General features: G+C 38.3%; 1 protein-coding gene across 1 annotated transcript in view; it reads left to right on the plus strand.

The window, feature by feature from the left end:
- The window catches only part of ADGRL4 (adhesion G protein-coupled receptor L4), a 73013-nt gene that overhangs the window by 20220 nt on the left and 27015 nt on the right, over positions 1-25778 (plus strand). The window contains exons 3-5 of the mRNA XM_005423072.2: positions 17422-17574; positions 23575-23730; positions 24249-24319. Of these exons, the coding sequence (XP_005423129.1) occupies positions 17422-17574; positions 23575-23730; positions 24249-24319 (380 nt within the window). The remainder of the gene's footprint in view (positions 1-17421; positions 17575-23574; positions 23731-24248; positions 24320-25778) is intronic.

Here is a 25778-nt window from a genome sequence, read left to right on the forward strand (position 1 = left end):
TTGACTATTTAAGGCTATTAGGAAGCATTTTTGGATAATCATCTATTACAGGTATTTTCAAGCATGCCTAAAGCATATAGGGTGTCATCACCTTTCACACTGCATATTTCTAAATAAGTATATGATATATTCTTTGTTAATCAATAAAAAAACTACAGACAAGATCACCAGCTGTGATAAACTGCCTAGATTCATTTAGTTAGACGGAGTTATACTCTTTTGTTCCAGATGGAGATCAAGTCCATCATACAATTACAAACATTTCAAAGAAGTGAAACATTTCTAAGATCATTGAAATACATATTTTGCATTTCAAAGATAAAATACCAATATGTCATCAAACCATTTAATTTTCTTCCAAGTCTGAAAGTAAATTGACGAGAGATCAGCAATTGGCAGGAGAACAAATGAAACATATTGAAAGAGTCAATTTGGTGGTGTAGAGGGAGGCAGATGTGTCAGTTTTACATCTGCTTCAGCAAAGTCCTTGTTGTTGTTTTTTCTCCCTCCACCTTTCAAAAAATATTTCATTAGCTAAAGGTTTCATTATTAGATAATTGAATAATCCTTGATAAATGGCCAAGTAGCACTCTGTTCATTGAAGAGCCCGTTTTATCTCCATGCTGTGATTCAGGCAGTTGCAGTTCATTTGTGGAAGTTTTTGACTTTTTTCTCAGAACTCGTCACACCTGATGCACACAAGGTTTCAATAGCAGCTGAGTAGTTTCCTGGGCCCCAATGCTCCAGATGCCAATCTACTACCTCTCTCCTGAACTAGCTATTAAAAGGGAAGGAAGTGGAAACAGCACTGAGATTTCCACTGACAGTCTGTTTCGGGGTATAGGTAGACATGGCAGAGAGCAGCAGCAGCAGAAGGAAGAAAAAAAGAAGGAAGGATAAATGCTCCCATGTTTTTAAATGCAGAAAGCAAGGTGTGATCCTTACACAGTTATTTTCTCTGTGAAGCAGGTAGACAGATATGAGCTAAGTCTGTCAGCAGGTGTTAGTCAGAGCTGCAAGACTGAAGTGTGTCAGAAGCTGCTGTTTGAAGAAATATGTACAGGTAATGAAATGAGTGATTCCCTGCCATTGACTTTGCCTTGATTATTTACTGGTCTCTGTCTTCTTTATTGTTAGTTTACGATCTGTCACATTCTTGTGAAGAGGTTTTCAGAAATGCATCAACAAAACAAGGAGGCACAATTATTTAACTCAATATTTTATAAATTTTCAAGAGATTTGGTAGGCATTGTGCCCAAGGTGTGTCTGAAAAGTTGAAAAACCGAAGAATATCATAAGATGAATAGTAGGATCACTGGATTTGTAGAACCTTTTTGCCAAGTTATGTATCTGTGAATCAGATATCATGTATGCATTGTGCCTGTTCCAGGAAAGTGGAACCGTGAAAATATTTGACTTTCTTTCATTTAAAATAGATTAAAATTTCTGTTGCTAGGAGCTGCTGATACTTGAGTTTTGGGAGTTTTTGTTTAAGTTTTCAGTATTGGAGTTGTTAATGTGATTTCAGGAGCTAAAGCTTTAAGCAGAAAAAAATACTGAATGTAATTCAGTAAAAAAAATACTGAAAATAATTTCATATACTGGGGGCATTTCTAAAGACTGAGCAGCTCAGCCTTCAGGTGCCCATTGATGCATAAAAATAACAAGTAATAACAAGCAATTCTACTCAAAACAGACTATCACAACCCTCTTTTTGACTGCAATTTTGACCTTAGATTCTACATTAGAACATTTTTTTTCCAATAGGAGAAAGAACTTTCCTTTAGAGCAGGGTTTAGTCTGCTTGAGAAGGTTGCTGCAAGGAGGACATCTGTTGACTGGGCTCACAGAGCTTAAAGACAAGCATGAGGAGCATGTAACTTGTAATACCAAAAGGGTATTCAGGGTTAAACCTCCCAACCACTCAAATCCATGGCAGAATTTCCTTTTTAGCTCTACTTTTTAATGGGGTAATAAGGTACCATTCTAAGTGTGCAACTTAATCTTGCACCATCCTTCGCTCAAAGTAAAAACATTCTGGAGAGCAGTGTTTGAAAGGAAGTTTCAGTTTGTTTCATTTCTTAAGATTCATTATGTGGTTTAAGCTTACCCAAACAAGATCAAGGTACCAAATGAGTTCATATTGCTATCAAAGCAAATGTGACCTTTAAGGGTTTGAGCTCATTTTGTTTAAATCAAAACAGACAAGGTAAATGAAAGGATTTGGTAGATGGGGAACTGAGACAAAGGCAGTCTAAGTGATTCCACAGGCTTCCACCCACAGTCTATAGGACAGTCAATAAAAGAAAATGAAATCTGTGAGTCTCTCAAGGTCATATAATCAAGGGTGCATCCTTCTCACAACCTTTGGTTGTGGAGGTGGCTTCAGGAACATGTGTGGAGGTGGAAAATCAGGAAAGGACACTGCTGCGTAAAGGAAGCAATACACCTTTTGCATTTGGGAATTACTTAGGAACTGGGGGCTGGGGAGATGTGGCAGAGAGAGGTGTCATTATGTCAGGGCTGTTGGATAGAGCATCAATGGAACTGCCTGACTCTCTAGAGGCACATGGCATGTGTGCAACTGTGAAGGTCAACAGAGATGCTGGTGTTTGTCAGAACAGTTTACACTTGCTTACTTTGCTCTTTGTTATCAGGGGCAACCCCTTGATGAGTATCCACCAAAGGTGAAATTTCCTGCTGGGTTAATGACTTTTAATTGTGCTGTTCCTCTTATCATTCCAACGACACCCCTCATCACAAAGTGGTGTGCTATAGCCCTGCTGTCATAAAAGATGCGGACAGTATTTGTCATGCAGTCCACTGGACAGTCCAGAGCACTTCCCTGTGCTTAGTATAGATGGGAAGTCTTCAGTAGCAGTCGGCAAATGTTGAATTATTAAATTATGTCTACAGCACTTCATATAATTATTGCCAAGTGATGGTACAGTGAGATAAGCGTGGTGTCGACAAGCAGAATTTTCCACCTTTGGAGTTTGGTTAACAGGCTTGCTATTTTGAAATTCAAGAAAAGTCCACTCTCTCAGGAAGAATTTAAATAGAAAATTAAATGGGTTTGCATATTGCTCTGCATGACAGATTTTTTGTTAGCCTTCAAAGTCTGCATGATCTAACCAAGCATGTGGAAGCCAGATACAAATTTCTAGTGCTATAATTTGAGAGCTATAATTTTTGTTATTGTGGAAAATTGTTAAAGGTAAGTAGTTACCCCAAATGTTATTTTAATTCACTAAATATTCTGTGGATTAATAATACTCTATGTGGAGACAGTGGACCAAAAATGGCTGAAATCATTTCACTGTGGCTTCTCAGCTGGCTGCTTTCAGAGGGAATTCACTCTCTGGTGATTTTTTTCTCCCTCAAAGAAAAGTATTCAGACAAGAAATGACTCCACAATTATGTCTTGGCTAGAAATTACTGTGGCAGAAGCTCTGTTTGGTCTTCCCATTCCTTTCTGATAAAGTGCAATTAGTACATCCCTTAGCTCACTCTGTGAGGTGTTTTGGGCAGGGATGTTGTGGGGGAACATAAGCTGCTACCACAGCCATCCTCTAAACATGCAGTTGGAAACGACAGCTCTGCTCTGCTGACAGAAAACATCAAAGCAACAAAAACATGCTATTTTATCTGATGGGGGTAACAATATCTCAGCTAATAAAATGGCTGTCATCCCTGCCTATTGTATAGATAAGGAAGCTGAGGATGTTGGGATGCTCTTTGTTGGTACGCCAAGTTGCAATTATCCTATGACAGAGCCCTTCTCGGCTATGATTGATGAAACATTTTGAGGGGGAAAGTGCTTCAATAAGTGAATTTCATTGGATTTGATGAAGATATTGCTTGCACAATGGTTGGCAAAAACAAAAGCATTTTGAGTGGAACTAGGAAAATGTGGCCTTATTTAATCTGCCTGAGATGTCCTTGCCACATTCATTTATTTGTGTTTTATGTTGGATGTAAACAAGTCTAATTCTGAAGTTCTTGTGCTGACCTTTTCTGGCATTGAGATCAAAGTACTGTCTGCAATAAAGATGAGAAGACTTTAAAGACTTTGGTGGCTTGTCAGAATAGGGTACGTTTAAACATAAAATATCACAACACAGCAGCCTTTGGCTAGAACAGGCACCAAATGAAGTTCTAAAGAATTTCTTGCTCCTCAAAAAACCCATCATTATCTTGCAGTTTAATGGCCTAAAAGTGGAGCCTGCTTAGAAAACAATTTTTCCTTCTTGCCTGAGCCTTAAGTCACAGGGTGACTCTGCCAGTTGTCTGAGGCAGCTGTAACATGGATGTCACCAGCTAAGAGGAAAGACATGCCCTTTCTTTACTCAAATCCCTGTGTAGATTTTAGTACTGGTAAAACACTCCTCTGAACAACAGTCAGCCCTCTGTAAAATATCAGCCTTCCCAAAGCATGGCATGCAGTCCCATCTCCAACATGCCCTTTTCCCTGGCTCCAGCTGTTCTGTATCCCAGATCTTTCAGTGAGTCTCTGGAGGAGGTCCTGGAGGTGAACTTTACATTGCCTGATCTGGAGCCAAGGCAGCTGGTGTAAGAATTTGAGCTCTAATATATTATTCTCTTATATAGCAGCTTGACCATTTGAAAATAAATGTCTTTTTAAACATTACTTTTTGTGTCCATAGTCTGAATTTAGATTTGAGGCGTAAACCTACTCTAAGTGAAATGTTTAATGCTTAAAGTAATGTGAAATTTGCAACAATTTCAACCACAGAGAACATTTCCCAGCAAACTGAAGCTGGGATTTTCAGTACATTGATTGTGTTAGGACTTTTGGAGCAAAAATGAGGCTGTCCTATAGAACTGCCTGTACTGATGCATTCACAGGCAGGTGCAGAGGACAAAAGGCAATGACTTCTTCTGATGAATAAAACATTTCATACATGATATAATGGTTTTCCTAGATTGAAAACAAAGTAACCATCTTTACTGCAACTTGCAGCACTTCAGCACATTTCCAATTAAACAGCTCAGTTTTCAGGGATACTTAACATGCTGCAGAAATCTACCCAATTCTTCTACGTGTTCAGTTGATTCTGTAATTGTAATATTTATCTTGATTATTTTTGCTTGAACTTAGGTTTAGGCACTTACTTTGAAGGGTTTATTTCAATATGTGAAGGGAAAGTTCTTTTTATGTTTTTGAGTGATTTTCTTGGGAAGCAAGTTTTTAGCCTTTCCAACTGAGAACTTTGAAGCTGAGTAATATTCAGAGAACAATACTGGTGAAAGTTTCTGCAGTGCCTCCCTCTCACATGGAACCTCAGCAGGGAAGTCTGTGGAAATCTGTTGTGTTTTATGTGCATTTATTCAGTACCTGATGACAATCCTCCTTTTCTCTTATCTCAGTATGTAAATTATACCCCTCACTTTCACCAGTGGCAGCAGTGTTTGCTCCGTGCTGTGTAACTGGGACTTTTCCTCCAGGTGTCTGCTGAGCTGAGGGAGGGCAGTGCTGGATGAGCCAGGTCAGGCACAGCGAGCAGAGCTGGGCTGTGCTGCCAGGGCCAGGCTAACAGAGACTGGACTTGAAGGGCAAATTAACCTGGCCAGAGAGCTGCACTAGTGCAGCACCCCTGCCTGTGATGGGACACACCTCTGAGCTCAGGCAGCCCCACATGTGACGCACAGCCTGTCCCCCATTGCCAAAAGATGCACAGAATATTTACAGCATACCCACAGCCTCCCACCTGTCAGTACTCCCAGGATAAAATGGACATAATAACACTTTGTGTGGCAGGTTGTATTATGGTAGACAAACTTAAAAGTGTTTTCATCTCTGACTCGTGCCACGTTTCAACTTTATTCCATGGTATAAGTATTACTTCTGTCCCAACTAGGTATGTTTTTAATGGAATTTTGTTTTTTGCCTACTAAGTGTTTTGTATCATTGGGATAATAAAGTCCTTAGCCCCTGTTTCTGAGAATAAAAACCTTCGCTAGAAAATTACAAATTCATGTAGACAACAGTGATTATGAATAAACAGACTATTTCAACCTAGGATGTATTAACTAATGAAGAGTAGAGTTGTTAGTGTAGTCAGCAAGGGAAAAGTCACTTTAGATTGATTTAGGATGCCATGTACTCCCCTCACACTCAAAATTCATTAAGAGATTGGAGTAGGTTAACTCATTCTGCTGTTTGACATGAAGCTAAAATTTTCCAGATTTTATGCCTTAGAAAAAAGATCCAGAAAGAGCTACCCAGATCATTTGGCATGAGGAGACCATGAGTTCCATCACTTCAAAGCTGTATGTTTCAGGAGGGAGAGATGAAAGAGGAAATTTGGCCTTAAGACCAGCCTGGTTTTTTGGAAGAGGTTGCTACATAAAGGAGGAGAGCTAGATGCTTTTCAAAGTAGCAAATTCCACTAAGATGATATTTGGCTATTATATGGGAAAATTATTATCATCATCCAAATACCTGCAACCTTTTAACTGAGCCAAGCAGTACCACTGACCTAGCTCCTCCTAAGTTTTATAACCTCCTGTTCCACTTCTATCATTATATTTAGGTTTAATTCACATCAGAAGAAAAAAAAGGGGGAGGCTGTGGGGAGTACACAACATCTGAACCTGTATGATTTCATAGTGATTTTTTTTTCCAAAATCATCCACTGGGGTCAGTCTCTGAGAATATCACTGTCAGTAGTTAAGATGTTTTGACCATGGAGTTAAATACTTGCAGCATTGACAATCTGAAAATATCACTGTCAGTAGTTAAGATGGAGTTAAATACTTGCAGCATTGACAGTAGCTGGAAATACTTCAGTGGTTATTGTTGTAGTCATTAGTCCAGCTGAAATAATGCTGGCATGTTTTCCCTCTGGGTAGAATTCCTCAGCCTAATTGTCTCCTCCTTGCCAGACCATATTTGATATCTTCAGGTTTGGAGACTGGATGTATTCCAGCAATTAATGGCCTTTCTCAGTTATAGATTGAAATTATTTCCTTTTGTGATTTAGTGTATTATCCAGAAGTGAAGCTATTGAATTCCAGAACATTTAAATGGGATAACTCACAAATAGGACTAATATAAAAAGGACTGTCATCAAGCCACATGAAAGCTTTGTGGGCCACTGTAGAAGATGACTATATGTAATTTTTTACTTTAAAAATAAAATAAATAAAACCATTATTCACTATTGTAAAATCTTCTTATAATGACCTAACCCTATTATTAGCGTAGAGCAATACAGGTCCAAATGTTTCATAGAGCAGGATTAGGTCACCTAGTCTAACCTCCTGAAGAGTGGCAATCAAATTTTGCCAAGATACTCCTGTTCATAGTACTGCAAGTTGGGTTTGACAAAAGCAAATAGTGATCTCTGTGTCTCTGATGCCCAGACCAGACTCCTTAAGGTACTCCTCCACTCAGAGCATAATTAGCCTGTGGTTTCAGAAATCAATGAGCACTCTTCCACAATGGAAAAAAATTAGCTTTTGTAGTCACTGTTTTATGGCCTTCAATGTTATTTGAGTTACTACTTCTCTCAATGAAATTTTACCACATCTTTTATTGTGTTCTGCTTTTTAAATCCAAAATGGAACAGAGTACACATCTCAAAAGCAAGAAATGTTCTTAATTCTGTTTCAGATATGTTACAGGAAATTATTTGCAATAAATTTGTCCTTTGGAAAAAATGTAACACAGTGATACCTGGGCTTCATAAAGTGCTACCTGTCTTTAAGAAGCAGATTCAAAAGCTGAACACTGAGAAGCACAGTTGTCCTTTCTACATGTCTAGCTGTCCTGTTGCCCAAAGAAATTCTTAATGCTATGGTTCTAAAGTTGGGATTAAGCAAAAACCTTTTAAGTAAAATTCAGTTCCTCTTTTCTCTTGCAAAAATGCAGGTAAAATGGGAAATGTAAACAGACAGAGTTTACCTCTCATGGACCAGGAAGGTAGTCTGGAAATGTGAGATGTAGGAACTCATCTTCACCATGACCTCTAGCTTAGTGTTTCACTTGCTGTTTGATTGGTCATTGTTGAGGGAGCCAGAGAGATCACTGCCTCTGAGTGATACCCTCTGGAACTGCCTGTAGGAGACAACCACCTAGTAGCTTTTGGGATTTAGATGTTAACAGAGTAATCCTGATGTGGTTCTACTGTCTTTCTTTAGATACATTTAACATCTGCTGCATGCAGATCAGATAGATCACAAGATTTGGTGCATGGTAATGTACAACCTCTTTGCAGCTACTGGAGAATTATGTCCTTTACTAGAGTGTTTTTGGTTCTGACGTAACATGCACAAACTTCTGTCATACTGAGTTTGTGTTTCAGAAAGTTCTGCAAGCAGAGTTTTGAGAAATTAGTGCTGGAATTGACAAGAAACAGGTGCATTGATAATTGAACACCTTTGAGTCTTATTTTCCTTAATACCATTATACAGTGGCTATTGGAGTATTGGACAGATATGTGTACAAAGAAGAAGTAAATTCTTTGAAGAAAGAGTTAATGTAATCAAGACTTCACTCTCACACTCTGATAAATCTACTTTCATGGATGGTGCCGATTCTATTGAAAATGCATTGGGAAATCTGCAAGAAATTAGAATGCCAATAATGTCTGGCTGTAGTTTGGCTTGGGTTTGGTTGGATTTCTGGTTTTCTTTGTTGTTTTCTTTAAAGCAGTTGTAATTTCAGTGCTGAAACAGAACTTCTACTTGGGCTCCCATTCAGTTCTGCTGGACGGGGCATGGTTATCTACTGGCAAATCCCTTTCAGCAGGGGTCTGCTGTACTGCTTACTATCCTTTAAACAAAAATATTCTGATTGTGCATGTCCTGTTTTACTTTTCAGTTAAAGGATGTTTTTCCGTGAAAACAAGCAAGTTAGCAACAAAAATGAAAACTAAATGGGAAATTATGTAATTTAATAACAGTGAAGCTTCTAAAACACTTTTGCTGGTAGCATTCAGAAAAACATTGATAGCTGCACACTGCCAGCAATTCAAATCCAGCATATCCCCATTCAGCTGCACTTCACTTTGTGTTAATTCCTTGTTTTTGAAGGAGGCGAACCAAGAAACTAATGATGTGTCTCAATTACATTCTGTCTAATCCTGAAGTAGCAAGCTTGACACGGGGTATCTGCCAGGATCTTGAGGTTGGGTTTTGTAATTAAATCAGTGTGGGTGAGGAAGAGCAATACGATCTTGATTCTTGAATTCTGGTCTTGGCAGGTTTCGCCCCTTTGCTCCTGTAATAGCAATAGAGTAGGTTAATGGGAGCCACTCCTTGGGCATTTGTGAGTTTGAGGTCAGGCTCTTTTATGGAAACAGACCTTTCACACACTTAAACCAAACAGGAGCATATTCACTTGGAAAGAAATGCAGAAACAGTCCTGGTATTTCTGAGCCTGCCACAAGGAGCAATGGAGCAAGTCAGCTAGGGGAAAGCGCGCTTCAGAATTAGATATGAGCCTGAGCCTGTCCTTTAGCTCAAACACACCTGTCTGCCCGCTCCAGGGAGGAACTCAGCAGCCTGGTCTTAATTTCTGGCTTCCAAATGTATAATATGAACCACCCCAAACAAATAGATCCCATCAACTCCAATTAAAACCACTTTTACCAGCTAGCTCTGTGCCTGAGCAGTTATTTTATGAATCATTGCAGAGCCCCAGGTATTTGCTCATTTGTGCCCATCACTGTGTGCCACCTGCACGAGGAACTCTCACTCCTCACAGTGTCACTGATGTTAAATATTTGATACTGCCCTTTGTGCTTTGCAGAGGCTCCCAGAAGAGCACAGGTGCTTTTGTGTGCTTCCAGCCCCAGCTGCCTGGCACAGTGGGAACACAGTGCTGCTGTTGCCATGTGACATTCCAGACCCCAGGATGCAGTCCTGAGTGACTGAAGGATAAGCCCATATCCTGACATAGAACAGCACCATTTCTTCTCATAGCCTTTGCTGCATGTTTGTAGCAAGTCTGATAAAGCTCATCAGATAATGCTCAAAGTTCCACTGCCTCAGTCAAGCTGTGTTTTCTCTCAGTTACTCCTTCTTCACATCTTGCTCACCCACACCATGATGGCCCCACTCTGGATTTCATCTGCAAGCTGTAAAGTGCTGATGCATTTCCTGGCTGTGTTTTCTGACTAAATATACTTTTTTGTTTTGAAATTTAGGACAGTGTTGCCTGCCTGGAAGTTTTTATTCCCCTTTAATCAGACTGTTTCCTAAGCTGCTTTCCTTCTGTCTAATCTCTTGCGTGGGACCAAAATGTTTAGACTTGAGTGACATCTCACTTATTCACATCCTGTCAGATGGCAGCATTGTGTTGTTTGAGTTCACAATATAACCAACCAGGAGCTGCATGTGACTGGAACTGGAATTGGGATTATTTTTTATCCATTCCTATTCAGCATCTATTAACCAGTTTTCCAAATAATTCACCTAGTCACAACTTCTCACCTCAAAAACCAGCCTTGGAACTCCAGCAGACCATGTTCAGCCTGTTCAGGGGCTTTTTCCCACTGTACTGTCTCTGACATTACTCTGCTACAACGTCTCTCCTTCTTTAGCATTGCATTTTAACAGCTCATCAGACCAGCTCCTCCGCTGGTAAATTAATGCTGTGTTCTTGGGAGAAAGACAGAAGGGGATCCCAGAGTACTCCAGATACAAGGAGGTCGTGCTCTGCTACCCTGAAGAGTGAGTGGCAGCTCCTTGTCCCTTGTGCCTGAGCTGCCACTTGGGCTGTGCTGAACACCCACACCCCTGACAGGCTCCTGAGACCCTGCTCTCCACAAGCAGGGGATGCCTGACCAGCTCCAAGCTTTGCCTGCAGGAGAAAATCTTCACAGCACTCCCAGGTCTTACTGTCACAACCCAGTCAGGGAAGAGGTGTCAGTCAGACAATAAATAACTAATTTGTGGTTTGGACACCCAAACTGATGCTCTGCACTTGCAGCTCTGAATTTTCTTGCTGAATCTCTGTTGGTCAGTACAGCAATGAGGTCTCTTCTGGGAGAGTGATGTTGATACACTCCATGTGGGCCTCTGCTCTCCAGAGGTGCAGGGGAGGAAGTGATGGGGAAAACTGTGACAGGACCACTCAATAGTTATTCCTTCCTTCAATTATTTAACCTCTCTTTTACTTCTGTTTCACTAGTTTAAGCACCTTGTTCCTTTTTGTTCTCAAATTCTTGCAGATACCTCGCTGGTAAATGTTTTTTTCCAGTCAAAGACTAGTACCTTTAATGATATATACCCCAGCACAACCCCATTCTTCACATAGGAGTGATCACAAATTATTTCCTTTTTCTGGTATTTCACAAGTGTTGAAAAGACAGCACATTCTGTGTGGCTAAACAAAATGACAATGTCATCTCTGGCACTTACCTGATAATAAATGCTGTTCATGTTTAATTTATAATGTCTGCAAATATCAGCAAGAGATGAGGGAAACAGTTTGGACAATATATTAACTCCTCCAAGCCTTGTCCATTCTCTACAACTCAACCTGATTGTGACTTTAATATGTAGGAAACTTTCCTTTCCTCCTTCTTTTAGACTGTTCTGTCCTGTTCCTTAAACTGGGACTAAGGGAATTTTCTGTTGTGAGGCCCTTTATTTCATCCAGACACGAAAGAACAGCGGATCTTAAATCATCCCTTCATACACACATAGCCTGTGTGAGAGAAAATATTTGTTTGCTGCACTAAGACCTTATAGGAGCTAGTTTTAGAGTCACCAGGTTAAAACTGGTTAAAAACTCCTGCTAAGCTACAAAAAGATCCCAAGAAGGCATTGTGAAAAGCTCTTGAAGGTGGTAGGGAAATGTGAAATCTTAACAAGGCAGAGCTTGCAGCAGTAAGATTTCCTATGCAGCAACTGCATGGTTCCCTGCCCAGGTGTAGGACAAAGATGAATCAGGCCCATTATGAAAGCAGTTCATATTTAAATGAGATTTCCAGCCCAGTTTCTACAGTCTCTAGTGGTTATTCTAAGCATCTGCTCTTTCATGCTGATTTAGACCAAGCTCGAATGCTGAATCTTTGGAGAATCATAAACAAATTGTGTTAAATTGCCATTAATGGAAACAAATCACAGGAAAGGAAAGGCAAGGTTGTTAATGGTATTGCTGATCTTAACTCGGGCTTTGATGGCAGTAGATGCAGTCCTGCAGCACAGAAGTGATGCATGTAAAATCACCCACTGTTCTGAGACCTCCAGACAGGCTGAGCACAGCGGGGGGGAGTAGCACTGGAATTTGTTTTACAGGAAGCCTTTCATTTCCTTGCTTTTGAGGGGTTAAGTGAGGCACTTCAAGCCCTGTTCTCCCATGAGGCTTACACTAGGGAAGGGTAGTTTTCGTTTCCCCCAGGGGCTCCATAGCAGCCCTGGCAGCAGAGGCTACTGTCAGAAAGCAGCGGATGCAATGAATCAATGTATTCCCCAGCCAGCCTGGCTGCGTTTCCTTCCTCCCCGCTGCTGTCCAGCGCTCAGACTGCTGCGTCCCAGAGATACTGGGTCCACCTTGATAGATGGGTGTGCCCCAGAGGCCTCCAGCCTTACTTTCCACAGATAGCTTTGCGTGGATTAGGGGAAAATTAATTGTTGATGTTTTAACTGCATTAACTTTATGTCATGCGGGCAACACACTAAATAGAACATGAACATGTTGTGGTGTAAGAGCTGCTTGTAGTCCACAGTACCATCAGGCTTCATTAAACTCCTGAAAATCACAGCACTGGGCCTATGCTTGTTCCAGGGAGGCTCAGGTTAACAAACTCACCTCTGGTCAGGTGTCTTAATGATTCTCTTCATTTCTACAAAAATCTCATTTTGCATGGATTGGGGAGGACTGAAAATGCACAAATCATTCTGTTTGACTTTGGATTTCCACCTTGTTTGTTACTTGAAGGGAGGAACAATTTGTTTAGAAATTTATAAAAAGTAAAACAAGAAAAACTTCTGTGTGATTGTGAATCAATATGGCAAGTTTCACCCCACAACTAACTCTTCATACTATATGTCATCATATCATCAAAAAGGCTATCACAGAGATGTGCCCAGTGCAATGAAGATCTTTCATAGCTGTTTGATAAATCCACTACCTAAAGATTTTTCCTCATGATATTTTTCATGTAAATACACAAGCAGTATTACAAAAATCATCTATCCGAAATTGATAACTCAAAGAATTTTCCAATGCTTGTCACAAAAAAAAAGCAAATTATGTACTTTTGTAGCTGCTTTCCAATTGTAGGCTGTAATTTCATAACCATGCATTATTAAAATACCATATATTTACCATCTATGACATGGTAAATCTTGCATTTTAAAAGGGACATGGAATACAACAAAGGGAATGTTCCAGGTTCGTTTTTCTCCTCCTAAAATCTTATCAGATTCCTCTAGCTTCCAAGTGCATCATGCCCCTAAAATCCACAAAACATTCTTCCTTTTTGTATTGGTACGCTTTAAAGGTTCTAAAATAATTTAATTCTCTCTATACAAAAATGCACTCATATTAATAAGCACAAGTGTTTGATAACAGAACTACTAGCTCAAATCAAAATGGAACTCTAGAGGGGTATATCAGTTTTTCATGGTTTTTTTCTTTTTTTTTTTGCTTTTAAAAATCTATAATACATTCTCAAGAGACTAGCAGAGGTATGATTACATTTACATTGATTACTATAACAGTAGTTGATTCTATCTAACTATGACATTTATGTAGAGTAAAATATATGCTTGCTGTAATTTTAAGGTAAAAATGGAAAATGGATTTTATTATACAACTCTACCATGTAAACATCTTACCAGTATTCAGGTACACATTCCTATATCTCCCACATATCTTTGAGTTATTCAACACAAATTCCCTTGGAAATTATTTATAACCTTCTTTACATTTTGATTGGTAATGATGAGATTTTAGAGCAATATAAATCATAGAACTGCCATGCAGAAAATAGCCAAAAATGGAAAGTAACCTAAAAAAACCAAGCAATCCCAACAACCAGCTCCATGCCCCCACTGTCATTTCTCAAGACAGTGCAGCTATTCAGGAAATGCCTTCTGTATCAAACAGACTTGAATGTAACATTACCATTTAGCCATGATAATTAACCTTGTCATTTGGCTAGTCATGCCCCTAAAGTCTCCAAATTTTTCATAATTTACTGGAGACAAAAAAATCTTTAAAGCAATGTATATTCCCGAAATTCTGCCTGCAGTGTTCAGTGAGTAGCTGTGCAGCATTAAATGCATGTGCTTTAATTGAATTAAGTAGCAACAAAGCAGGTGGACTCTATGATTGCTGTCACTTAAAGAAACCTTTCTGCGTAGGCAGGATATTTTGTTAGGAAAACATTTTTTTCATCTATAAATCCCATTGTTTTTCCTGACATCCTTTAAATCACAAATCCAATGACATTATAAATCATGTAGAATTTGGAATATTACTTTAAGCCCCTGGGCTCCTCTTTGGAGTACTGTCTGAATAAAAAATTCAGGTTGTTTACAGAGAGAACTCGATATTATTTTTGCCATCATTTTTAATCTTGTAGAATATTTTGTGTAAAAAGGAATGTTTAGATAGGCTGTATGAGAAAATCCTTTCTGTTTTTTTCAAACTTCTTCTCTTGCCTTCCTCATTAACCTAGTAGTTTTCCATAGCCTACTTCCATCAGTAATTTTTACGTCATTAATTTCAATGCAAGCAGGATGTGGTCCAGTAAATTATCTCCCTGCACAGTCTGCTCAGTATTACTTTAGTCCATGGGAATAGTGAAATGAAAGCTCCATGTGAATTTAACTCTTTAAAATATTCATTCTTGTGTTTGCAATGTAAGTTACGGCTGTTCTTCAAGGTTCAAAATGTTCCTGTAATGATCTGAAAGATCTCTCAATAAGAAAGCTTACCAAGGCCATAGAGTCACCATTAAATCCCTTGCAGACATCATAAATATTGAGGAAAGACACCAATAATCCAGTGAAGTTATTTAGGTATAATTCTAGAGAATTTGTTGATAACCACTATATGAGTCATTTTAATATTGCTTATAAATCCTTTGGACCACTGAAAAAAGGCAATATTGCTGGATATCAAGGACTACAGTTGAACTCCTAGAAGAAAAATCAGAAAGAAATGTTCTTGCATGTAGCCTTTAGACTCCTCAGCTCTGTTATTCTTCTACTTTAAATCTAGTCCTGCCACTATCAGTGACCTTCTACTTCTCATTTTCCAAGACTACAATCCCGTGAGCTTTCCAAAGTCAACACACACTCTTTTCTAGAATCTGTAATATTTTCACAAGACCGAATTAATTTTACAACTAACTGTAATAGGGTAGTCCACTCTTTTTTTATTGTCACTAAACGCTAGGCAAATTTGGGTTGCAAAGGAGTCAGACACACACAAAATACATTAGAAGTGGACCCTGTAATTAAGGTTTGCAAATTTTTCTGGGACCTGTTCTCTGCAATGCTACATGACAAACCAGATTTTTTCATATTCTCATGCTTTTTTTTTTTTTGAACAGGGATCAACATCACACTTTTTCCTCCCTATCATAATTCCACTTACACTAATTAGGTTTTATTTTGGCATTCTTTAAGATCCAAATGATACACATCCTCTGCTGTATTCTCATGAATACCAAGGCTGTGGAATAAATATTGTTGACATGCATTGGCACAGTGCTTTTATACTTGGATTCCTCATTAAATTACATTACATTTTAGTTTTAATGAGCATAATCCATTTGATACTGTTGACCCAAATTCCCCTGAGGAAAACTGCAGCTCTGAATTGATATTTGCATGTCTGAGTCAACTGAGTCACATTCAAAATCATGTCAGACTTCAAATCTCAAAATGTGTCCTGTTTGAGTTATGCTGGGGGTTGTGACTAAGTTTTATTCCAGAAATGTATTCCGGCAAGGCTTTGTGGCTCTTGCTGTACTTTAATCTTGTCACTGCCCCAGCTTGCACGACACTTTCCTTATCTGCATCCTATCTCTGTAAACAGCTTATGAGAACACTGACCATCAGGAAGCAGGAGCACCTTTCTAAAGCTCATCCTTGGGTGTCTTTTCTGAAATCATATTTTCCTCCCTGTCATGCTCCTAAATCAATTCTCTTCTGCAATAAATTGTTATTTCTCTCCCTGTTAGAATTCTTTCCTGTCATTCATCATGTTATGAGTACCTTTTGCTTGAGAACAGGAAGAAAATCCCTGTACATTTCAGGGAGTCCTTAACTCTTTTCCTTTCTCATGATGTAAAAAATAGAGAATTCCACTCAGGAGTGCCACCTTCTTTGGGAGACTTTCACTGATTTTTGGTTTCAAAGTTTTGGGGTACTTCAAAAAAATGGGCTATTGGAAAGATGGATTTATCAGTATTGTGAGTGTTTTTCTCAGTTTGATAAGTAGTGGGCCTGGATAAGAAAGGTTTTGAAATTTTTTCAAGTTCAGTCTGAAAATTATTCAATAGATAACAGAAAGCTCGGAAGATTTTGGAGAGGAAATGGTTTTATTGAGTCATAGCAGGAGATCAATTATGCAGTTCAAAGCATGAGTTTATGATTTTGTTTGACCTTTGATTAAGATTGCTGGATCCCCATGCTCATAATGACAGTCTCAAACTTGTGTATATCACTCCTTTAACCATGTCATTGGAGGCCTGGGATTAGCCCTGTAAAATTGTTCATGTGAATTTTCAGGTACAAAAATTATGACTTGCAGAGCAATTGCTAAGAGGAAAGCGTCAAGACATGAATCTTGCTCATCTCTTTGTTAAGATGATCTCTTTGTTAAGACCTTTGGGATAACTAAGAAAAAACAATATACTTGAAGACTCAGGCCAGTCAGCAGGATGAATTTGTAAGCCTGTTTTTACAGTAATGCTGAGAAATACCAGAGAAGGTCTTTTAAAACTGGCCATAAAAAATGTTCATTTAGCTATAGTGGTTTTGCTTTGATGTCAGAGAATTAAGGGGGTGATTTCTTTATAGCCTTTTGAGCTCTGTTTTTTATAATTCAGAATTCCCAGTCACATTCTCAGAGTGAGCTTCTACCTGTAGATTTTTGGATAGGAAAAAAATGTTATCAATTACAGCCATGGCAGAACACGCACTTGTCTCAATCCTTTATTCCAAGTGTATATCCAATTAAACCATTCATTTCAGCATCCCACTGATCTCTCACTTGTTGATTCACACAGGATGAGGGCAAATGAGTGCTGCTGAACACCTGATTACATCCTTGGCAATGGGAAAACTCTATAGACAAATACCAAGACTGCCAGCTCAGCATTCAAGACTTATGCAAGTGAAACAGCAGAGACAAATTAAGCTTATAGAAAACTGCTTTCTTCAATCATCAAATGTAAATATATTTTTCCATAATTTGTCTTGCAGATGATAATGAGTGTGAAAATGCTACTCAGCCTTGTGGAGAGCATGCCAATTGCACAAACACAGAGGGAAGTTATTACTGCACGTGTATGAGTGGTTTCAAACCCAGCAATGGTCAACAAATTTTTGTTCCTAATGATGGAACCTCCTGCGTGGGTAAGTTATTACTGTCTGCCAGAGAACTTACACTGTCACTCCTCTCTTATTGCTTCTCTTAATTTTAGAAATCTAGCAAAATGCTCTCATATTTGTGAAGTTTGGAGTTTGTGTATAAAATTCCCACATTTTGGACTGGAACAGGCTTGCTTAATATTCCAGTTCAGGCCCACACTTCTCCCTGACAACAGAGCATCTGCCATTGCTTTCAGTGATGCTTGCAGCTTGACTCTGCTTGCAATATATTTAAATCCACATGTCACAGATTTACACAATAAATATATAGTTAAGGCCATACGGAAATCACCAATTCACCAATTTATGCCACTGTTTCACTGATCTGTGAGCAAGCTGGTCACATTCTCAGGAGAAAAAGTGACAAAATATTCTGCATTCAGATCTGGATCAACAAAATTCTCCGTAAGTTTGAACTAGTATACTTCAAATATCTTTTATTTGGAAATTTGTTTAGGATACTTTTGGTATTTTTCAAGTCTAATCAAAAGCAGCAAGCAAGATCAGTGGTTATCCTACCTCCTGTGCCATTCATTAGCCTCTGGTTCTGTAGCAGTTGAATGGAACATGCTCAAGATTACAGGGGAGGAAAAGTTCTCTGGAAAAATGTTATTTCTGAACAACCATGCAATCCTTTAGGATTTCCTCTGAATGGAAGAACTGCAACTATTTCTCTTTTTCAAACTCCTGGTAATTTTCTCTGTATGTTGCAAAAGTCCTCAGGGAATGGGAAAATGAGAAATAAATCTATTGCCCTTTACACCTTTATGCTGACTGTGTCTCATTCTAGGTATGTCTCCTGTGAGCTTGTGAGTGCTGACAACCTCTCTTCTCACTGCTCTTAATATCAGCAGAGTGGTTGCATATTAAGCCAGAAAGTGATCTAATCGACATTTCTTGCCCATTGCTCACATCCATCTAAAAGTGCTCTGCTTTATCCAGCTGCTATGAATCATTCTTAAATTAGCTGGGATGGAGACAGTTAGCACATTGAGCTGTAAATATTCTCACCATTTCTGCTCCAGGTTTTGATTTTTACATTATGATATTTCCTCAGTTTTGGGAGTTTGTCTTCGAACTTATTTCTCTGACTTTCTTTGTGTCACTTTAACTTCTTACTCTTAGCTTGATAATTTCTCCTTTTTTCCCTCTTTATTGGGCAGATTGATCTTTTGCTTTTATCCTCTACTAGAGTACTTCTTCTTTTTTGAATATCCACATGGAGGAGCCAAGAGCTTTCAAAACTCATACTGAAATGAAAGAAAATTACCTGTGGCCCCCTTTTTTAATTAAACAAGCATACCAATTACTTTACCAAGATGTGAGTCCTAAACACAACCTTTTGATTTTTTTCCTTATCCATCACAATTATTTTTTTTCTTTATCCAACAGGGAAACCATAATAGGATATTTTGTACCCTATGATTCTGTTGCTACAGGTAGCAGATACGACTTGCACACAAGCAGCTGACATTTGTGTATTCAGGGTGACAGCTGAAGCAAATATTAGCCTTTCATTTTAAATAGAGTGCAAGTTACTTAGTACAAATCACAGAACAGGACTTCCAGGTATCCATCCTACACAAGTTTATGGGGCCCCACAATATATTTTTAGATTCTGTGAAGTCTTAAATCTTCTTTTTAATATATGTATATATGTACATGGCAGTAACTTTAAAACTAGTGTTTGAATTTTGGAGAGTATGCCATTATGAATCCTATTTGTTCATGCCCTCAAACCTACCTGAGTTTCCAGTAGTGCAAGTGTGGCACAAAACCTTGTGTGTGCAAGTCACTTTCAAAGTCCATGCACATACCTGTGTGTTCCCTCTTTGGAAACCACAATGAACTCCCAAGTAAAAAGTGATAGTGTTCCCCATGGTAGTAGATCAAAAGAAATCTTGGGAAAATGGCTTTGAGAAATGTTGGTTCACCCTTAATCCAGTCAGAATACTGGGTTTTGAGTTGAGGGTCAAAAGTATTTCACCCACGTTATCAGGTAGAATTGCTGAAGAGATGACAAAGACACAGATAGAGGAAAAACTGGACAGTAGGAAGGGAAAGAGAGGAGAAGAAAAGGATAAAGGCAATGGAGAAGAAAAAAATAAGAATGCAGAGATGTGACATTTCTGAAGACATTTTTCTGCTGTCCTGAAAGTGAGCTATTAAAATCTATTTTTTGATTTGTGCAAAAGCCATACTTTTCCTTAGACTTCACAATTTATTGAATGTTCAGCTGCAGATAAAAAAGTGAAATAGAAACCTACTTTTTTCACCCCAGTCAACAGAGTAAAAACATGAAAATGGCCATCTGTGAAATGAAAGTGACGTCCACGCCACTCTGCTTTTTCTGGGAACATGCTATTAGCTCCCTTCAGGTATTTCTGAGAGCACTGGGAAGGCACCCATTCTCCATCCCATCCTTTGCTGTGACAAGGGAGCTGTACAGTGGATGGATTCTGGTGTTGGGCCACGTTGCTAACTTTTCTTTTACCTTTGCCATTCATAGCCTTTTACATTTCTACTTTGTGTGTGCTGCTGCCTTCCACAGTGTGGAGACACAGGGAGGGAACATCTAGTCCTTTGCAATTGGAGTTTTCAATCACTTGCAAGCTACTAATAAGCAGAAGGTATAATGTAGACACCAAGCTGTCTTGACTGGCTGGTGAGGAATCAAAGCGATGTAGGTACAATCCTGTAATTGGCAAGACTGAACATAATAACTGTTCTCCGTACTTTTAATTTAATTGGAATTTCCTTGCCTGCTGCAATAGATGAGGAGTGACAAAGCAAAGAAATAAAATAAAAGGTTATAAATCTATTTTCACACTAGCCTAAGTGCTGTTGGTGATATTATTTTTCTGATCGCAGCTATTATAAAAGCTTCAAAGTTCAGCTGCAGGATTTGTTTTGAATATTTACTGAAAGGCCAGGGCTTTTTACAGACCTATGGCAAATGCTCTTCTGTTTAAAAAGCTGTTGTTCTTCAACCTTTGCTCAGGAATGCTGTCTGTGAAGACTGCTCATGCAGCCTTGGCAGCCCACTCCTGCTCCCACAGCACAGCAAGGAGGAGAGCTTGGGATCCTCACCCCCAAGCTCCACTAAAATTGGATTGCTGAAAGCAATGACAAGCTGTTGTCCTTGTGTGGTCCAACAATTGCATATTTGGTTAAAAAGGCATAACTACAAACTATAAAGAAACAAAAGCCTACAGCTACTGCGCACAGCATTTCAAAGCAGGAACTTGAAAGCTGCATTCTTGCAACTGTCACAAACTGTTGGCTGCTCCTGACAATCTCATTGATTTAAAAGGGATACGAAGCTGATTAGTACCTTGCAAGTTCAGGCATATTGCCTTTTAATTTTGTCATCCAGGAGTTGTTTTTTCTTCTGAAAACAGTAAATTAAATAGGCATGATATGGACCCATTCCATATGGCCAACTCAACTGCAGAAAGTCTATTTGCATATACTCAACAGGCTGTCTCTATCAGACTTTAAATAGCAGCCCTGTTGCCAGAGATGAGCCAAAATACTTGAATTACTGAGGTTTTTTTGATAATCCTCTCTTCTCATTAAAATCTCCATTACACTTTATATCTTATATAATTACACAAAGAATTTGCATGACTGCCCAATAATAACAAATTACTTATTTACTGATCTAAAAGTTTATAAAAAGTGTCATGACAATTTTGAAACATTTGTATCAGTAAATCATATGGAAACCTGATCCGTAGTATTCTCAAAGTCATTCAAACATTACTTTTTTTATTGTAAGTTTTGGCAAAGATTGTTGTCGATCACTGGTGTTTTAGCACTGCATTACATGACGAATGGCTTGTTCAGATGTACATGCCCTCCATGTAGCTGACAAGGCCAAAGAAATCTTGGGTTTGAGGGTGATGGTGTTTTCTAGTTAGACAAACTGGCTTTGTCATGATTTTCACCCCTGCCACTTCATTCAAAGTCTCTCTGTCTTACAGAGTCACGCAACAAGGCACTGACAGAAACTCACTTGTTTCAAGCAGAGCTTTATAATTTACTGATGTGAGAGGTTATTTAAATGCCAAGAGTAAGAACTTTAGCCTTGTGTCTTTAAATGACAGCATTTAATTATGAGGTATCCTGTGTGTAGCACTACATCATGCTATTTTCCTTCCCTTTTGCCAGATTGGTTCATGTATTATGTGGTTAGCTCCATGACTATGAATACTGAGGTCACAGAAACCATGCAAATACACATAATGCAAAACTCAGCTCCTTAAAGAGAAACATTAGCAGTTTGGGACATCAAATATGGAAATAAACTATTGCCCTAATGCAGAAAATTATAATTTAACTTCCTGCTTTAAACTTCCATGCTGGCACCAAGCCATTTAAACGCAGAGTTTTCTTGGTGGCTCTGCCTGCAGAGCAGTGGTGAGTGCTGGGGAGGGCAAATGCACCTTCAGTCCCACATCTCCTTCCTGTCTGTGCAGGAGTCTGAATGGCTTTTCCATGGCAGCTTCTGAGCTTCAGGCTTAAAACACATATCAGGTTCAAATCAGAGCATTGGCTCATTGTGAAAAAGAGATATATCAAAGTGAGTTGGGACTTCAACCTTAAGTCCCAGGGAGACCTCTGTCCAAATAAACAGATGGCCCTCAAGTATCCTTCGTGTATTTTTTTGCCTTCCCTCTATATATCCATATGCATGTAGTATATCTTTCCATTTTTCAATAATAACCTTATTTCACATGTATTGTTGCTCCATTTTGTGCTCCTTTTTGACAACCACCAAGATTGTTGTATCAAAAGCAGAGAGTGAAACTAGTTCCTATATGCTAATCGTGTATTTCCAGCCACCCCATAGTCTGCTTTCTGCTTGTCTGTTTTGAACACGCCCTCTGGCTGAGCAGAGGCTGCCTATCAATTCAGATAGCTCTTCTCCTCCACTGATCAAACACTTCTCTTTTTTCACCAATTTCTTCCCAAAACTAAGCATCATACCAACTCTTGACTGGTATCAAGAGCTGGTATGATGCTTCTCTCTGCTCCATTCCCTGCACTGCCTTCCCTTTCCTTCAGTTCAGTTCTCAGGCTGTTACTTTAAACCCACTCGTGTACCACTTCATTTTTCAGATATACCTGTCCCAAATCTCTTCATGTTTTTCTCCTTTCCAGCACAGCACTTCACAGTCCATTACTTCATTCTCCAGAATTATTTGGTATAGTTCCCAGCTTGCTTTCTCCATTGAGTTATTTGATCTTTATCCTTAGCCAGCCAAATAATGCAAAATAATCAGTACTCCAGCCAGGGATTTAGTACCCAGCTCTCCTAAACTGATCAATTCCTGGATTCCCTTACTGGAATTCATTGGTTTTAGTCTTGGACGATGCCCCACCCAGTTACTGAACTTGTCTACTTAATGGCAATTTATTTAGAAGCAAAAAAGACATTTTAGGCAAATGTAATTTAAATGTGGATTAAAAAAAAAAAAGAAAAGGATATGCCAAGCACTTTAAAGAGAACAGAGTTTAATTCTTAGATTAACAAGATGGACAGAGTGAGCTTTTGCAGTGTCTTTTTAAAGCTGCAACTTAAAAGACAAGTCTGCAGGGTTTTTTTCTTTTTCTAACTGAGCAGAGAAAAATCTATTTAGCCTAATCTCTGAAAAATGGATTTCAGATGATTTGCATCATGCTAACCATTTTGTTATGATAGAATTAATATGGTTTTAAAACATGAGCAGTGTAGTATTATAGAGCAATAAAAGTGGTGGTATAAAAATATGATCAATTATGATTTATCCTTCTAATCCTTAAGTATTATAATTGGCAGGGGTTTTGCCATTGAGATTGTGGGTTTAGTAGTTGCTTTTTTTTATTACATGAAATTTTATTATGAAACTGCTTGTAGTGTGCAGGGCTATTATCAACAAAGCAGCAAGGTGTTATTCTGTACATACTTAATAAAAATTCAATTTCTCACAATATTTGCAGATGTAGATGAGTGCAGCAATGAAGGAAGTGTTGCCTGTGGAGATCATGCAAAATGTGAAAACGTGGATGGAGGGTTTAGCTGCTCCTGTAAGGAAGGTTATCAACCATCCACAGGAAAATTGCAGTTTAAGCCAAATGATGGCACTTCCTGCCAAGGTACATGATATTATAAAGGTTTATGTGTTATTATAGAGATACATCTTCTGAGAAACCCACCAGTGCCTATTTATCTTCACTTAGATTAATCAGCAAGACATGAAAAAGAGGCAAGACTGTGGCATCTACAATTCCTGAGAATAGAATAATTTTGTAAATGTATTTTTGCTAAACAGTGTGATGAGATCCATCTGAAATAATGGATACCTCCTCACACTTGTCAGATCTGTACTGCTCTCTGTAAATCTGAGCTCTCTCTGCCCCACCTGTGGAAGTCCCATAAAAGGGACCAAATTCTCCACCTGAAAAAAACAGCTCATTCCAATCCAATGCTATAATTTTAGCCAAGATAAAGTCTTTGTAATTGTGGTCTGAGAATGGAATGCTGTGTTGTACATGCATAAATTCAGAATGCTGGTGGTTTGGGGAATGACCTAGACAAGAGCTTTTGCAATTAGTATGTATTGAATATTGATTGAACTGCAATGTATAATTAGTTTCCCTTTTTGTTTTTACAGAAAATCCAAAGGCCAAGTGTGAGTTATTCAAAGACTGTATAGCTGAACATAGTAATAGAACTTTAGCCAGAGTAAGTAGCACTGGTTTGTAGATTAATTTTCAAATCCTTTAATTGTTTCTGTTTGAAACTGCTATTTCAATTATAATAGTCCTTAAAGAGTTTTTAACAAAGGCTTGAAGCATACAATTGAACTTAAGCATGTTGACAGAAGGCTTTTTAATAATTTCAAGTTATTTGAACTGGGTTGTATGTTCTACTCATGATAATAACTTCCTGGGAATCTGCATGTTCTCTTTCCAGCAAAGTGAGTCATGATGCATGAAAAATTCAGAAGTGTGGTAATCACTCAGCTGTTTCTGTAATTTCTGGAGTTACACACTGCTGCATTTACTGATGTGCAATTATTTGCTTGTTCAGAAGGAAGGCAAGATAGCTTACAAAAGTAATGTCAACAAGTGACTAAATAGAAAAGGGAGCCGTAGCATCTTGGTATGCTGGTTTATTTACTCCTCAAAGGCAAGTGTGTAAAGTGATACAGGATTTATACAAACAAATACTCTGTGGCCAGAGTATTTTTTACCAGAAATTTTTTTTTTTCACCAGAAAAACAGATTCCTGAAGCCAATTAAAAATATATTAATGAATGCAGTATCCATTATTCTACAGCTACAGTATTGTCTAATTTTAAAGGATAAATTAAGCATAAGCATAAATACATTAAAAGCAATTGTATATGTTTGCATTTGATATTAAGCAATTTGATTCAGTTACTGGATTCAAAAAGATATTATTTTAAAGGATTTTATTAACCTAGTATTACATATATGTAGTGTTAACATAGTTTTTATCTTTGCCTGCAATGTAATGCATCATATCAAATATAATACCTGCTTATCACACTTAGGTGCAAAGGCATGGTAAGTGTTACAGCAGAATCTCAGAGTGAGATTTTTTTAAAGATATACTCAAACTAAACTTAAATTAATAATTAAAAATACTTTCTTGGAAATAACTGTCAGATTTTTAGCCTGTTTTCTAGTTCTGTTTAGTTATGGTCAAAGACAAAGCAAGCCCCATAAAAGCTGTTCAACAGCAGAGAGTGGAGATCATACAAAATCAGATGTTGGTGTTTTATTAATTAGATTCTAGGATTGTGAAGCAAGAATTCTTCTCTTATTCAGGCATGAGACTGAAATGTGGAAGGTTAATCTTCATCTCACACTCTCCTGCCTACATTTTAAACTAGCTGTTTTATGTAACTGCATTTAGCAGTTTATAAGCTGAAGCACGGAAGGAGAAATAGGCAGTACAGTTCACTCAACTACATGCTTTATAATTTGCATATGAGAAAAAACAACTAAAAAAATACAAATACTTCCCATCTGTTCCCCCCTCTTCAGTTAAATTTTAAAAGAAAAGTCAATAGATTAATAAAGAAGCAGAATAATCATATCACTGATATTTAAGTTTTTTTTGCAGAACATTTACTAGTTCACTTTAGACCATCAGGATAAATAAAACTTAACTG

Source organism: Geospiza fortis, unplaced genomic scaffold (genome assembly GCF_000277835.1).
Source record: "Geospiza fortis unplaced genomic scaffold, GeoFor_1.0 scaffold333, whole genome shotgun sequence".
Classification (NCBI taxonomy): domain Eukaryota; kingdom Metazoa; phylum Chordata; class Aves; order Passeriformes; family Thraupidae; genus Geospiza; species Geospiza fortis.